Raw genomic sequence first — 17,289 nt, 5'->3', positions numbered from 1 at the left:
GTGGTTGTTGATTCATGACATTTTTTGAGGGTTTCAGGAAAGACAAGTGTGTAACGGCCCTGGGAACTAACAAATACATTTTATGAATTTATTATTTATTATATTATTTTTTTAAAGGTTGGGCAATCTGTTCATCACGGCAGTGTTGTCACAGGGTAACCTGAGTCGACTCTCTGCTTCTCCATGTTTCTTGGGCAATTTTAATGAGGGCTGTCAGTCACAATCTCCCAGCTGTACCTTCTGACACAACCTTTATTATGCACGTCTCCAGTGACAACACAGGCCCTATTCAGTCCTTCAGTCTGTGTTTGCAGTTCACATGGACTTCCACACAGTCAACATTTATGTTTGACAGGCCATCCGGTTGGTTTTGACATTAATTGATTGTTTGACATAGCTTCATTGTCTGAATTATAGCTTTTCTCATCGAGGACATTAAGTGCAGATTGTTTGCTTCTGGTGAATCATGACGGATATCGTGTGTAAAATGTAACATGCGTTCGATGACTTGGCTGTTCAGATGTCGACACACATGTGGATGTACTGAGCTGAGCTGAGGGAGTATCGCCTTTACTCAGAGAAGCACAGAAGAGACCCTTATTTTTATAATTTCTGTTAACGGGAAATGATGGATATCCATCTGTTGGTCAATTTCTGTCTTTTATTGGATGTCGAAGAAAGGCTTGACAACGTTTGGACAAAAACATGAATTAATGTGTGGATATAATATACTCGAATGCCAACCAAAGCTTGTAAGTGACGAGAGCGAAATTCGATATAGAATGGCGAGGAAACTATAAACTTTATCCAAACATATTACATTTACACGAACATCAATGGAAAAACGAACCACGCCAGTACAACATGAGTCTGAAGGTCACTTTTATTAAATTCACAGCAAGGAAACAGAATCGGTAGTATCCGGTGCCGAGCCTAGAGAAACCAGACAGTTCAGTGGTATACGAAAGAAAGAACGAGTTCATTGGTGTGAAACATAGCAGACAGTACGTATACCGAGTCTGTCTTTGAGTTCTGGCTCGTCATAATACACCCGGGGAATACAGCCCTCAAAGATCTACAGCAACAACACAAAGGACACTGGATAAATGTGCTCTTGGATATGATTAAGCTCAGGCTCACGCGCTCATGGGACTTCAGATATTTACAGAATACTGTCATGTAAAGGTTGCTTTAGCAGCGCTAGGTTTCAGTGGATGAGGTGGGATCACTCCCCCGTTGCGGCGACTTTGTGAATCGGATCCCGTTTTAAACAGCAGTTGGAGCAGCGTCTACCATTGAGTTAAAATCAAACAGTTTATACATGTATTAACAGTGGCTACGCACACCCCAGGACAGAACAATGATACAGTGAAATAATAACACAGATGATGATTACTTATTGACTCTCAAGTGTTTAAATACTTCTCAAATCATCTTTTATGTTCAAAGCAACTCAATCGGTACAACCAAGGGTTTTTATATTGCGGTTTTATAATCGTTATCTTCAACCCACAGCAGCCCCATGTCATTTTAGTGTTTTATTACCAAACACACCACGTAAGTATTGCTCTCCAGTCCGTCCCCAGAGTGTGTGTGAACGAGTGTATCCGGTTCAACTCGGATATTTAGTATTTGCGGACGCCGTGTGGTTCAGCTACGCTAGTCTACGACTGTGTGTGGGCGTACCCGTGAATGAGATTCATAGTTTTAAGTATAGTATAAAATAAAACTACAACGTGTGTGTGTGTGTGTGTGTGTGTGTGTGTGTGTGTGTGTGTGTGTGTGTGTGTGTGTGTGTGTGTGTGTGTGTGTGTGTGTGTGTGTGTGTGTGGGTGCGTGCGTGCGCATGTTCAGTGGGTTTAATATGCATGCATTTAATGATACGCAAGGAGTTCATCTGTTGCGGTTATCCACTGGTGTTGCCATGGGGACGGGGACGGTTTCTACGACAACACGGTGAGGGTGACGGTGCCCTTGGTCTTCTTCAGGATGCCCACGGCCTCCTCGTGGGTCACGCCCTCCAGCGTCACGCCGTTCACCGCCATGATCTGGTCCCCGCGCTTCAGACGCCCGTCCTCCGCCGCCGCACCCTGGGGCACGCAGACAGTCAGACACGGGCACGCACGTTGGCAGGCAGACAGGCACGCAGACATTGGCACGCAGACAAGACGCACAAACACATTCACGCACACACACAGACACAGACACGGACACAGACATGTGAGCAGCAGATGGACACACACATTCACGCAGACAGACGAGCACACATGCACACAGACAGGCAGACACACGCGCACACAGACGCACGGGCAGACAGACAGACACACATTCACACAAAAAGACAGACATTCACACGTACACACATGCAGGCAAACAAACACACACACACACAGCAATTTTTTTATGAAAAGGGTCCTCAATAATACAGATAAATAAATAAATGCACAACGTCCAGATGTCGCAAACTCCTGAAACCGAATCCATTTGTTGCGGCTCACCTTTCCGAAGACGGTCTTGACGTAGATGGGCAGGTCTCCGTGGGGGCTGCCGTAGCCCCCCACGATGCTGAAGCCCAGGCCATCGGGCCCCCGGTCCAGGGTGATGGACTTGTACTGCGGGGGGCTGCAAGCAAGCAGACAGCGTGGTCAGAACGGACGGAGGTATAAAGGCTGCAGCGGGGGGGGGGGGGGGGGGTCTCGTCGAGTCGTAGAGGCAGTATACATACTTAACGTCGGAACGACAACAAGATGGATCAGACGATACGCTCAGTGGACAATGAGGGTAGGGGTGAGGCGTTTGATCCTTGATGCCAAACCACTTCTTACTTCTTACATGCATCTAATGAGAGTGAAAATTTGTCGTGTTTGGTCGCTAGATCACTAGACTAGATCAGACGATAAGCTAACTTGGACATTAATTATAGGAGTGAGGTGTTTGATCCTGATGCTAAACCATGACTTAGTACTTCATGACATGCGTCTAATGTAAGTGAAGGTTTGTCGCGCTTGGTCAAAACATCTGCAGGGGGGTGGGGGAGTAAAGTCGATGGTGTGCTGGTGATACCTGAGGTCGTCCTGGAAGATGCAGCTGGGTGTGAGAGACTCGGCCGTCTTGGTCTCTGAGGGGTCTGCCACTGTGGTGTCACCACCCGACACCACCTGGGACACACACATATGCACGCACGCAACAACACGCACACATGCATCGGATGTAGACAAAACACATACACACACACACGCACAAACACACACAGACACACGCATTATAGACAAATACAAACACACCAAACACACATATACACAAACAAACACACACATAAGCATAGACACACAACCATGTAGAGAAACATACACACACGCATATAGACACACAAAAAGACAACCACACACATGCATACAGACGCAGAGAAACACACATGCGGGCAAAAGGATTGCAGCTTAGTTCAATCGCTCCACCGGCGGTATAATCAATGCAAAACCGTGATACAGCCCGGCTATCTAGACGATAAGCCCGTGCCACTTGGCCGGCTGAACCGGTTTACGGTACACTTCAAAGTCTACAGTAGACAAGGCTTTCGCAGTTCACTTCCCGCGCTCACACAGTCTGTTCCGGGATAAGATCATTGGTTATCAGTAAGCTTACAGATGCATTTATTTATAAGAACAATACGTGGGTGGCATGTTGTGTCTGCGTGTGTGAGCGTGGTTGCGTGCGTGTGTATCTGGTGTCCGGCGTCTTGATGCGTGTGCGCGCGTGCATGCGTGCTTGTGCGTCTGGGTGCATGTGTGCGTGCCTGCACACACCTGCAGCTCGATGGTTCCCGTGGCGTTCTTCAGCAGAGCCACGGCCTGTGCGTGGCTCATGCCGTCTGCTGGCGTTCCACAGATGCTCACGATCCGGTCGCCCGTCTTCGATTTGCCGTGAGTGGAGAGAAACGGTAGTCAGTGGTGTCAGGAGTTCCGCCAGACATCTTTTTACTTTTTGACCACCTTCTTCTTGCTTCTATACAAGTGCTAGGAGCTATAATTGGGGAGGAAATGACTGCACTGTTCTTATATCAGCACCTGTGGTCATTTATCCGGCTGAGGTACTTTTGGGAGTATTAGGTGGAAAATAGTACCGGGAATGTCGAGCTGTAACAGTGGAAAGAATCCATTAGGCCAGCGAAATCACCCGGTATTTAAGATGTAGGAGAGACAATGAAAATGGGCCTTTTGAGTGTTGGAAATTCACTGAGAAAGGGGCTGTATGAAGCAGGTTAATTCACTAAGAAAAGTTACAAAAGCTTCAGAAAAATATGATGTCAATTATAGAGGGAGGGAGGTCTACCACTGTAATCTTTGTATTCATACAGAGGATAATAAACAAAGGCAAACCATGCTTGCGTTTGTCTTGCTTGCGTTTTCAGTGACCTTTTTCCCGTCTTGTTTGGTGAAAGGAGGCTGTATGAACGAGCCATAACAGATTATTCCCCCGTTCGTCTGGAGCAAGTCGTCTCTATATACTAGGCTCAATGTTCTGGTCACGGCCGTGACAGATTTATTGCTCGCAGTTGTCTCTCGGGCTATTGTTCTCCTCCTCTCGGCCTGTCGTCACACAGAGAAACAATTGTCTGTGCTTTCGGTTCCATTTTAACCAGAAGGAGCTAGAAAATCAGTTGAGGCTGTAGGCGCGCTTGTCCTTTAAGTCTGAGGCCCACAGGACTGAACTGAGTGGGAACAAGTAAATAGTTGTGGCTCGCATTTCATTATCCGTCATGGCCTTTTTTTGTTCTGTTTGGTTCCCAAGCGTTTGGGCTCTGAGACCCACCTGTGTGGGGGCACCTTTTGACCTTTGAAACCACCAAATATTGAGCGCACTAAAATAAGCACTACATTCTCAATGCCATGGCACGAAATGCGAGATTTTTATTTATTTATATATTGTTGTCCAATACCGTAATCTCCTCGGTCAGTCTTCAAACATACCAATGATTGAATTTACAGGCGAGTCATGTAGGAATGCGTATTGTAGGAATGCGTATATATTTACAGGGTTGCCACTCTTTTGTACTAATAAATTTCAAGCACTTTTCAAGGACAAATTCAGGGTTTTTCCAGGCCCAAAATAAGGCTTAGGCGAAAGCAGCGGAGGGGAAGAAAATAAATTCTGCACGCTACTGTGAGGGACTTAGTTAAAGACCAAAGAAATGATCATAAATAAATAATTTAGATTTGATATATTGATATATTTCTTTGGTCCCCTGCAGCCACTTATGGTCCCAGACCCACTGGTTGGAAACCCCCTGTCTATACCAAGCCTTCCTAGCGGGATGCGACCCCATACCAGCTCCTCACCTTTAGCTGCTGGGTCTGGGCGGCGAGCCCACCCGGGTTCATCATGGCGATGAAGATGGGAACGTCCCCCAAGGGGCTGGCCAGGCCGCCCGCGATGCTGATGCCCAGCGAGTCGGAGGGGCCTTTGGTGAACTGCACGCTCCTGACCTCCTGCTGGTCTAGAGCTGGGACGGGGGAACATCGGGTGAAGGAGAATTACGGGCGACATCGAACCAGAAATGTAAAGATTCTTTAGATTAAATGTTAAAATAAATTATACAGGGCCCATTTGTACATCACAACCCTCTTACACACTTATTTGTACGTCCTGGCACTTAATGTACGCCCTTATTGTATGTCGTACGTCCTGGCACTTAATGTACGCACTTATTGTATGTTTGTACGTCCTGGCACTGAATGTATAAATTATTATAATTTGTACGTCCTGGCAATTAATGTACGCACTTATTTTCTGTACGTCCTGCCACTTAATATACGTGCTTATTTTATGTTGTACGACCTTGCACTTAAAAATATTGTGTAGCATCTTATCCTAGCTATTTTTGTTGTATACAGGGTATGGGTTAACCTAACAATTGTTAGTGCTTGGCACTTGGTTCTATGAACATCCTTACTGTACCGACAGCGATATATTGTTGTTTCTCTTTCTTCTGACAAATGTACTTATTGTAAGTCGCTTTGGATAAAATGCCTGCTAAATGCCTGCTAAGTGTGAATGTAAAGGTTGTAGAATCAGAAGACTCCAAACAGAGCTTCAGGGTCATGATGGAGACTCGCCATGTGGCTAGCAGTGACCGGTGCACTTTCAGCCTTGTAAGCCCTTCAGAACCACAAACCGGGGGGTCGAAAAGGTGGGGAATGACCCCTAGCCTGATGATGGTGATATTTATAGACCAGCCACACAGACCAGCTTAATGCTCTGAATATAAATGTAGAAATGTCTTTTAGATCAATCGTTTTTTAAAGCAGTTTGTCGCCCTGTCGCCCTGTCACAGCAGAAACAGTCTCATTGTTCCCCGGGTGTGCGTGAATCAATATCAGGACGTCAGCAGCGACGACTGCGCTCCGCCGTGTGTTTGCACAGGGCCCGGGACCTGAAAGGCCGGTTGCACTTACATTCCTGACTCCTGCCGTGTGTGTCCAGGTCGCCATGGCTCCCCGGGTCGCCGGGCGAGGAGGCCAGCCCCACGGGGCCGCTGCCCTGGGACAGCCTCCTCTCGGAGTGGAAGGGCCCCGCTTTGAACCGGCCCACCTCCATGACGATGGGCCCCACGCAGCGCTGGGGGACACGACACACACAGTGGTTTCATGCGGAGGAATTCAAAATGATAGTCGGTAGGTGGGTTACGGGAGTCGAGTTGGTGTAACTCAAAGAGGGCGGTCACGCGGTGCTCACAAGCTGTGAAGGAATAAAGCAGTTAGAAGTAGGCATGCTGGTAAGCAACCAAACACAGAGAAGCAGGTTGGAAAACTACAGTCGCAGTTTCTTTTTAAAAGGGCTCACAGAGTTCCAAAGCGTGTGGAGGCAAGGGCAGTGTGGCATTATTTAATTCATTGGTTTGGATTCAATCATTTTTTTCTCGACGTAGTTCATGAGAAAATGTTGTTATTGTGAGACAAAACTATGCGGAGTATTTTCCATTACACCACTCCTCCCCTTCTGCGGTGTTCCCCATCACCCAGCCAAGGGGTCAGGGGTGTGCTGAGCTCGGGGGGGGGGGGGTGGGTTGCCTTGGTTGTTGCTAGTTAGATCCCCAGAGTGTCAAGGTGTCCCTGAGCAAAGCTCCTCAACCCGACCGCTCCCAACGCGCTGGCTTTCGCCCTTGCACCGGCCGACGCCGCCGTCGGTGTGTGAATGTGCGCGTGAAATCGTGGGTAAATGCCACCCACGATTAGCCGGTGGAGTCCAGGCAGCTGGTCTGGGGGTAGGGTGAGGGGTCTGGGTGTCTGGGGCGCAGGGGTACCTTCAGGATGGCCGCCACCCCTTCCTGGGTGGAGGACCTCACGTCCTCGCCGTTGACGGACAGGATCTGGTCGCCCTGCATCAGACGGCCGTCGCTCTCCACTAGGCCCCCGCTGACGATGTCCGACACGAACACGCCCGTGTCACTCCTGAGCACAAACGCACACGCGCACGCACACAGAATGGGTTACATGACGGCAGGATAGAACTGAAGTCACTTTCTCTACCCTCGGTTTCACTTTGAATTGGTGCTTGCACCTGAATCCCTACGGTCAATTTGTCAAATACAACCGGGCCAATTTGGCTAATTCATCCCGACAATCCAACACAAACGTGGAAGCAAACTCGTGAGCGGAAAAAAGCAATTGCAGCCACTTGGGACCGCTGAAGTGTAGCAGGTTGGAGCGGGCCCTATTTAAAGGTTTCTACCTAGACAAACACAGAGAATAGCATTTGTTTGCGGGCCGAATCTGTCCTCTCCACACACGGCGCACGATCCGATTACCATATAGAGTACTGCTTAAACCAACCACGTCCATAAAGGGATAAGGCCTGACAGTGTATATCTCAGCGCTAGCATCGGGTGTCCGAGTAATTGTCAGTCTCGCGGCCGGCACCTGTAATTGTGTGGCCTCGATTTTTGCCTCCTGTGCTCCAAGAGATAGCATCTCTTAAGAGAAACAAACAAAAAAACTGAGATAATTTCTCAACCCCCCCCCCCCCCGTATCTTCGTTTTGGCGTGCCTTAAGTCCATACGAGAGGATGTTGAAGTGACGGGGGGGATTTTTGTTTTTCCTTCATTTCATCTGCAATCTTTAACCAGTGCGGACGCTGCAGTTTCTGAAGTGACGATCGCCGCGTGGGGATTAGGAAAAACGTGGGGTTTGGAGGCGTGCACACACACACACACACACACACACACACACACACACACACACACACACACACACACACACACACACACACACACACACACACACACACATATATATATATATACACACACACACACGCGCTGACGCACGGACACACACGCGCACTGACGCACACACCGCGACCACAGGAGCCTGGCTGTGACTAACCCCTGACCACTAAATGCCAGGTTCCAGCTTAGTTCTTTGTTATTCTTCTTCATATTTTTCTGTTGCAGTCATTTCTTTTTTCCACTTGGGTACTTTTTCCCCTCCCTGCTCGAGTCGCATCGGAACAACGTCGTGCATGGCCGCCGTGAGAGAAGGGGTATGCTAGCTTTAATGTATTCAACGTGAGCTAGCCTTCATCCTATTGGTTGAAGGGGGGAGTGCGCTTGAGCACCATAGCGCTCCCTTGATAGTTTTATTTACAGGCTACTGCTAGCCTAGGCAGTATTAAAAATGTTCTTTCATTGCATTTTTTGGTTTCTTGGCAAGCACAGACACATTTTATAGCACACTGTAAATCTTAACAGGGACACATGGGGGCAGGTAACGCACGCACGCACGCACACACACACACACACACACACACACACACACACACACACACACACAGGGGCGTTATGTTTGTACATGCTTGTTGTGTGTTTGCTTGGCTGCGAAATCCATGAGGTTTGCCTTTGCAAGGCCTTTGGCTCATCCTGGGGGGTCAGGTGGACCACCATGCAACACCACACACACACACACACACACACACACACACACACACACACACACACACACACACACACACACACACACACACACACCTGTGAGCGACAGCAGTGGAATGCCCTCAAGGCCATTTTGTTCAGGGAGAAAAACAAGCGCAAAAACATATGCAAGCCTCTGCTAATCTACTCTGAGTAGGTTATGCATGGCTGGTTGTGAGTTGGGCTGTTAAGGTTATGCAAAACCGGGGTTGTGGGACGAATGTAACATGTGTTTGTGTGTGTCTGCGTGTACGTGCGTGTGTATGTGTATGTTTGTGCGTCTGTGTGCGTGTGTCTGCGCGTACGGGCTTGGGCACGTGGGTGTCTTTGTGCACGTGTGTGTCTGTGTGTGCGTGTGAGTGTGCGTGTGTGCCTGCTTGGCACTGCAGACGAAATCTAAATCTGTGGAACTGTTTTTGTAATTTCTACCTCGGCACACACACACACTATCCTAAGGCCTGTTTCGAAACATTTACCTTAACTCCCGTGATCTGCATTAACGAGAGAGAAAGACCAGACGTTACTTTGAAATGGCTACAGGTTAGGATGAAGGAGGAAATTACAGCGCGACCAGGATCATTCGGATAAAGTATGCACCGGCCAGAAACAAAATCCAGTCGACTAATTATCCCCAGTTTAAAGTCTAGTGGTGCATGCAGCTTCAGTATTGCGACTAGATTTTAGTACAAGGCTTCCAGACAGTACTTAAGGCTATCTGTTGCAGGGAGGGTAATCTACTAATTGTCCTCCTCGCTGTTCGTTTATTGGCCGGTGCATTCCTTTAAGATGAACAAAAGGACAATAACCATACCAGGTTGTCACAGATGACATGATTTCTATTATGCAATTATGAAGGTCTCCGCTGACGACAGTAACATCATCATTTGGAGTGCACACATCGTCGTCTACACAACTATTTAAAGGGAATAACGCAAGGCCGTGTGCTATAAACATAGGCTAGAAGAGGAGATGCAGGTCTATTGTGCTAGGTTTGTATTGCTACTGTAAACATTCCTCTCATTCCCTCAGAACATCACAAGGGCAGGGTTTTGTGTTATTCCGATAACTGACAGATTGTGCATTTGTCGACCTGCGGCAGAACCAGTGAGTGAAATAAAGTGGTATTTTGCTCCCATGCGGCCTCCATTGAAAGCACAGCCAAACAGCTGATAGTCAAGGACGCCTGCATGCAGCCGCGCTTTACAAAGACAACACAAAATGGGAAAGGCGTCGAGAACAAAACCCAACTCAATAAACCGAGCACAATCAGTCACGGATAAGGGAGAAATATTTACATGGAGTTGAAATCTCTACCCAAAAGAATGTGGAAATTCAAATGCCAATATCGAAAGAGAGATTTCAAGGGACATTCTTTTACTTTTGGCACGACTCGAGTAGTGCAGCCAACGGTAATAACAATGCGCGAATTTTTTTCGAGAATTCCGGAATTCCGGAGAAATTTGGGAATTCCAAAAATTCCCATTGAAGTTCCCTCACCTTCTTCCCACGATGCTGAGGCCCAGGCCCTGGCCGGGGCTCTTCAGGAGCGCCACGGTGAAGGTGTCCCACAGGTCCTCCTCCTTGAACTGGGCCTCGTCCCGGTACACCCGCAGTCTCACCTGCTGGGGGGTCTGCCGCAGAACGCTGATGGCCTGGTCGTGGCTGGCCGCGCGCAGGTCCATGTCGTTCACCTTGAGGAGGAGGAGGAGGAGGAGGAGGAGGAGGAGGAGGAGGAGAAGGAGGGGGAGGAGGAGGAGGGGGAGGAGGAGGAGGAGGGGGAGAAGGAGGAGGGGAGGAGGAGGAGGAGGAGGAGGAAGGGGGGAGGAGGAGGAGGAGGAGGAGGAGGAGGAGAAGGAGGGGGAGGAGGAGGAGGGGGAGAAGGAGGAGGGGAGGAGGAGGAGGAGGAGGAGAAGGGGGAGGAGGAGGAGGAGGAGGAGGGGGAGAAGGAGGAGGAGGGCGGGAGGAGGAGGAGGAGAAGGGGGAGGAGGAGGAGAAGGGGGAGGAGGAGGAGGAGGAGGAGAAGGGGGAGGAGGGGGAGGGGGAGGAGGAGGAGGAGGAGGAGGAGGGGGAGGTGAAGAAGAAGGTGAAGAAGTGGAAATTTCATTGGCTTGTGACATCTTGACATATGAAGCCAAAAGGGACAATGGAGTTTTTCAGTGAAGGTCGCTTTTTAAAGTATTATTATATTATTCTTTAAGAAAAGTTACATTTTACTCTTAAATTGGTACAGAGGAGATACAAAAATGACAAAATCCACGAATTAACTTTGAACTCTGTCCTCTGTGTCCGGCAGCGGACTTCACTCGGTCACTCTATCGCCTTATCATGACGCCGAATAAACAAATTCATTAGCCCCTTGCTACAGGCCATGTATACATTTCCATCGGTGATCGCCTCCACTGGCATGTGTTGGGCCCAGGGAAAACTTCAGCACAATAACAAAGCACCGAAGGTATCCCTTTTCAGTCACGGGCACAACAATGGCCGTCTTGTTTTCTTTCCAATAGATGCTGGGGATGGAGAAGAATGGCCCTCTGAAGACACTGGTTCTGCTGCTGACGTTTTTCATCTCTGGGACTTTGTTGCCAAACACTGGGCTGGTGGCTCCACTCCAGCAGCGAATAGAAGTCGAGGGGCAATTAAGTCGTAAGGTGGTCTGTGTGTGTGCGTGTGTGTGCGTGGGTGAATGCTTCTCCATTGACTGCGATACCAAACCCTTCCTCCCCTTCATCCTTGCCCTGCCTCCTATTGAAGCCCCAGAGGTCACCGAAAGGCTGAACCCAAAACTTCAGTCACTTGATTCGCCGTCTGAAGCCGGTTTTTGAAACCCTACTCCGACGTGTTTCCTAGCTTTGATGAGTTAATTCTGGCCGATGCTCTTGTGATCTCCGCGTTTGACACGTGCAGAATTTGAGGAATGTATACTACGTGAGGAAAGGATCAATGCGTCGTTGTCGCGGTGTCGTAACAGGTCACTTCCTGCCGGCTCGCATTCCCCCTGACCTCATAAGAAATTCCAGCGACAACCTCCCTGTCTCTAATGAACGGTGGGAGTTCTTAATCAAACCTCCGCTTTAGATTTATATTGTGGAGAGATGTGTTTTCCAGTCGTCGTTAAAACACAGAGTCCATAGTGGGGGTCTCCGTAAAACTTTAACACGCCGTTAACCCTGCCAGAACAAATACTAGCCAAGACCAAGCGTGAGAGATGGCCTTTTTCTTTTTCCATCTAACTTAAGTTCGCCGGGAACGTTGCCATCGCCTTTTAAAACTAACAACTGCGCTTTGGAGCTCTTCCTGCTACTAGAAGGTGCCACGCGGCGTTCCTGACACCACACCTCCAGTATGTGGTCTCCTGCCCAAAGCCGGCCGTCCTTGGAGGCCGCCCCCTCCTCGTAAACCTCGTGGATAATGATGGCCCCCTGTGGTGATAAAATGAGAAGAAGGAGAATGAAGAGAGGAGGGGAGAGCAGGAGAGGGGGGCGGGGGGAGAGAGAGGTGTAGAGGGAGGGGGAGAGAGAGAGTGTTAATGGTTTGGACGAGAGACAAAAAGTCTGCCTGAGGCGTGAGAAGATATAATCATGGCCTTCAAGAAGAGCGAGAAGACGAGAAAAAATGACTCGGGACGAAAGTGACCTTGATTTAAAGGAAAGATTATGAACGATAAAGGTTTTAATAAGAATAATGTCTGTCGGGGGAAAGAAATGGTGAAGCGGTGATTCGTGTGACGTGATTCATTAAAGGAAAATGAGTGGGTGAGCGGCTATTCAACACACCTCTGTGTGTGTGCCGAGCTTTTCCCACACCCGCGATCAAAGCGCAGCATCTCTGTTCACCGTTTGACACCGCCCGCCCGCTGGGCCTTCAGCCGCGCGCCTACGTCACGCGTACTTTTCCACTGGGAGCGACGGCGCCACCGCCCGAGGTTCACACAGGGTTCAGAGGTCACATTCCCAAGCTGGATATTGTCTCCCGTGGCCCAGGCTAGACAAAGAGGCAGTGCGCCCCCCACCCAGACCCCCCCCCCCCCCCCTCCCCCCTCCCACACCAACGCCACCGCCACCACTATCCCCCCAAGCCTGACTGAGCCGACAGAATGGAGCGACCTGGGAGAACCGGGCGGAGGGGAGGGGGGTTCTGACAACATCGTCTCTGCATTCCTCTTCCTGCCGGGGGCTGTGTGTGTGTCAGAGCGACCCGTGTGTGCGTTGTCGTGGAACCGTCCCAGCAGGGCTCCAGGTGGGCACGGCTTGCTGCCGTTTTTCACGGTGTGCTTGGAACACGCGGAAGCGTCAGGGCGACGTCAGGGTGGCGGAATGGTCGGTGGAGCCGGGTCGAGGGGAAGAGGGAGCGTGAGCGCGCTCGCGGACGCGGACGCACTCCGACGACACACCCCGAGTGTGACTACACAAACCGAAACGCACACTCACTCACTCAGACATAGGCAGGCAACAGACCAACAGATGCACGCAGGGACACACAAACACAAACTCACGCACACAAACAGGAACACACTCTAACTCAGACACACGCGCGCACACAAACAGACGCAGGCAGACTCACACTCACTTACTCACACTGACTAAAAGACACAAACACTCACAGACAAACAGACCCACACACACACACACACACACAAACACTCCAAGTCCAATGGAAAGCAAAAGGGGAGGGAAATCATCTCTCGGCAGTAGTACTTGTTTGGGAAGCTGTTTGGGGGGGGGATACCTACCAGCAGGGTGTCGACGCCCCCGACGATGCTGAGGCCAAGGCCCGTCCGGCCCTTGGAGATGTCGATGGTGGTCTCACAGCCGGGGATGATGGGGCAGGTCGAGGGGTCAGAGGTCAGGGTGCTCGGGGTCGAAGGGCGACTCGGACCTGGGAGAGGGAAATGTGTTTTCTTTAAAATTCTAGCACAGTTATTTTTTGACAGTTTGTTTTGTTTAGTCATGGTCACAATGACAAAAAACATCACCACACTATTTTTCTAAATTCGACTTTAAAGATGCAATGAACGTTTGATTTACAATTTATATAAGAACTAAACTACACTAACTAAACTTTAAATACATTAAAGTGATCTAATTCCATCATCCTCCACATCCATGTCAGTCTTCGTCTGAACCCGGGCGACTGCACTCACTGCTGACGAGTTCCGGTTCCGCCTGGTCGATGGAGTCCAAGCTGCTGCAAGGCATGCTGGGAGAGCTGGTGAGGCCCACATCGGTCGACGCCCCCTGGCTCTGGCTGGTCACCACGGCGTCCACCGTTGGGCAAAAGGAGGAGGAGGACGAGGAGGTGCAGGGAGGTAGGATCTTGTCCGAGCAGAAGGTTATCTTGGCCGGCCCCGTGGTGTTCCTCAGCAGTGAGTAGACCTGGGGAGTGAATTATTTGTTATTATTAACGCGGGAGTTAAAATAATCTGATATTCATGACACTCAAAGCTGCTGTCAGCAGTTTTTGTTTTGATTGGATTGGGTTTTGATTGAGTCTTGTTGATCTTTTACGTTCAGCTCCGTAGCGATGGCCAAACCAAGAACCAGAAGTCAATCTAAACACAATTTCATTGCAACGAAGTAGGCCAAGCAATAAGCGCTGATTGCAGCTTTAAAAACCATGCGTGAGTGTTAACTAAATACTATTTAAAGCAATGTATGAACTTAAATAAAAGATTATGTTAAACTAGGAGCTAATGACAATGTTAAAACAACGTCCTATTATTAGACTCGTACACTATGTACAATATGCACGCCTGTATTTTAATCCAATGGGGAAATCCACAACTATTTCTGAAGTAACCCTATATCCACTACTGCTACGGGACGGGTTTTGTTTGTCCTCCGCATACTCTACCTTCTCTAGGGAGTAGCCCAGCACAGATTCACCGTTCACTGTCAACAGTTTATCCCCCGGTTTCATGCAACCCTCCTGTACGTGATAAAAGCAGCGCGAGAAGCGTTAGCGTGCTAGCGGCTAAAGCGGGCTGTCGTAGCCGCATGCTAGCTCTCACCTTCGCCGTGTGTCCCTGCATCTCCGATATGCTCTGAACCTCCGCCCCCTGCGAGGTGTCCCCGTCCAGGAAGGTGATGCCTAGCTCGCCGTCGTCCTGTTTTCAAAGTGGAAAATCAAACTTTTGGATAAACGGACCTGAACCGAACACACTAGAAAATATGCTTCTTTATTTTTGTTTAAATTATAACAATGCAGAAGGTATACAAAGTTCCGGGTTGTGCTCTGCTTCACAAGGCCTTGCTGAAACTTCTCCACTGTGCGAAAGACCCTGAAAGGTACTTTCTGTGTATGTATGCGTTTTGTGTTGGTATGCGTTGTGTGTTAGTATGCGTTATGTGTCTCTATGCATGTATAGTCCTGCAGACCATTCTAAGTTTCTGGTAAGTACGTTTCTATTGAAGACACAACACCACAACATACACAACATCACTACATTTTGGTTTCCCATAGAGCTTGAGATCACTCTATTCCAAAAGTGAAGTCAAGTGTGTACGTCTGTGTGAGTGTGTGTGTGTGTGCGTGCGCGTTGCAAACCTTGTGTTGTACGATATGGTGTGGGTCGTGTTCCTCCTTGTCGTCCTCATCTCTCTCAGTCTCACATGGAGAGCTCGATTCAAACTGACGGGGAGAAAGAGAGAGAGAGAGGCGCTGGCATCAAGGAGCAAACGCTAAAAAATGAATTTGGGTTAGATGAGGGTGTGTGTGGTGTTGAAGGGAGGGGGGGGTTCAAATTCTGACTCCTTTCCACGTTTCTTTCCCTTTGTTGTCAGTCTGAGTGAAGTTAAACCTCAACCTGTCAGCCAACCGAGTTGGAGCCCCAAGTCTTATTCCCAGAGAACTTTTACATCGTCAAAACTTTTGAGCGAGTCGGAAAAAATGACTTTTTTCAGGTTTGCGGCTCAGAAGAACGTACAATTAGGGAAACAACTCCATCATCTCTCTTTCTCCCGTCTCTCTTAATCTCGACATGAATCAAACTTTGATTCGGTACGTAAAGAGCATTATAGATTCGTCGTCATTAACCCCCAAAGAAAGCCCCAGCCGACTGATATCCGTGGCTGATGCACAGACTACTATACTCTGTCTTGGCTGTCAATTGCTCCCACATCCAGTCCCTGGCCTACATCATCCTGAGACAGGGAGAGAAATTGACTACAACCTTGTACAACATGGCACTACCTCCTGCTCTTGCTAGAGGCTCAACTTAAACAAGAAGAATTACCAGATCACCCCCCACTGCCTTGGATTCCACTTCATGCTAGGGCAGATTTCTGAGGGCGCTAATGCCTACCTATAAAACGCTACATGAGGTAGCACATTCTTGCCTCCGCTCATACTTGATGATAGGTGCGTGTTCGCCCCTTGGCACCCTATCAATCAAAACGTTTAAAGAGGACGGAGGGAATCGAATGAAATGCTAACGCCAGGGTTGGCGGTTTGGAGGAACCAGCAAAGCATGCTCGATTTTGAAAGTAACCAACCGAAGAAATCCCACCCCTCCCTTCAGACTTCCCGCCAAAGCCACGCCCCCAAAACATGCAATTAGCTCGCTAGCTTTAGCAACCAGGCTGCCTGGCCTTGTGGAAGACTCCGGTCACGTGCAATGAGTGACAGGCAGAGAGCGCTCGATTATTCGAATTCATTTGTCAGAGCATTCGAGTTATTGATTGCTGTCACAATGTCCAAAAATGAAAACAAATCGCCTACCCTCCCTTTTAAAGAAGACTCTACCTTAACCCTTCCTTTCTGAGCTGCAGTCCTTCTTTACCGTAACAACCACTGCAGAATAACACTCCACTGGATGCTTCTCAGCTGAACCTTCAACCAATGTTTGTCTCTCTTTGATCCATCCCTCTCACCCATCGATATTAGCACTCATTAACATTAGCACTGATGAGGCTAATGCTATCATTAGCATTGTCAGGCGACCATATAGATCGGGCATTAGCCTGGCCCTGTGACCATGACAACCAGGGTCTCTCTACATGCGCCACATGTCGACGCCATGGTATGTTGTACTGTTTAGTCTTTCCTGCGTGTGCCGGGGTGTTGTGACTGGTTTAGGGACACCGTGACCTGTCCCTCTGGGAGCGACCTGGTACGGCTGGGCGAGCTCACGTGGGGTCTCGATCGACGGCCCGCGCCCTACATAGAGTGATCGGCCACGTGATTTACCCCCCCAGACACACACAAACACAAACACACACACCACACACGTCTGCACAAAGTGATACCAGATCCACTGTCACTGATCCACTGGTTTGTGTGGTGCTGGTCTGAGCTAAGGCCCTGTGTGAATGGCCAATCGCCA

The 17,289-nt window shown here is 49.1% G+C and overlaps 1 protein-coding gene across 4 annotated transcripts in view; it reads right to left on the bottom strand.

Moving 5' to 3' along the window:
* Positions 1–886: 886 nt before the first annotated feature.
* Positions 887–17,289, bottom strand: part of mpdz (multiple PDZ domain crumbs cell polarity complex component) — a 64,124-nt gene continuing 47,721 nt past the window's right edge. For 3 of the 4 annotated variants that reach the window (XM_079758334.1, XM_079758336.1, XM_079758335.1), the window contains 14 exons: positions 15,513–15,596; positions 14,977–15,072; positions 14,820–14,894; positions 14,110–14,341; positions 13,699–13,844; positions 12,305–12,388; positions 10,464–10,657; positions 7,301–7,448; positions 6,453–6,615; positions 5,337–5,500; positions 3,804–3,908; positions 3,064–3,158; positions 2,499–2,622; positions 887–2,090 (listed from right to left, as the gene is read on the bottom strand). In XM_079758334.1, the coding sequence (XP_079614460.1) occupies positions 1,944–2,090; positions 2,499–2,622; positions 3,064–3,158; positions 3,804–3,908; positions 5,337–5,500; positions 6,453–6,615; positions 7,301–7,448; positions 10,464–10,657; positions 12,305–12,388; positions 13,699–13,844; positions 14,110–14,341; positions 14,820–14,894; positions 14,977–15,072; positions 15,513–15,596 (1,857 nt within the window). In that variant the 3' untranslated portion in view covers positions 887–1,943. The remainder of the gene's footprint in view (positions 2,091–2,498; positions 2,623–3,063; positions 3,159–3,803; positions 3,909–5,336; positions 5,501–6,452; positions 6,616–7,300; positions 7,449–10,463; positions 10,658–12,304; positions 12,389–13,698; positions 13,845–14,109; positions 14,342–14,819; positions 14,895–14,976; positions 15,073–15,512; positions 15,597–17,289) is intronic. The other variant, XM_079758337.1, reaches the window with a different exon arrangement.

The sequence above is a fragment of the Pollachius pollachius genome (genome assembly GCF_949987615.1).
Source record: "Pollachius pollachius genome assembly, chromosome: 20".
NCBI lineage: Eukaryota > Metazoa > Chordata > Actinopteri > Gadiformes > Gadidae > Pollachius > Pollachius pollachius.
Note: the sequence above shows the minus strand (reverse complement) of the source record. Positions and strands in the feature narration are given on the sequence as shown.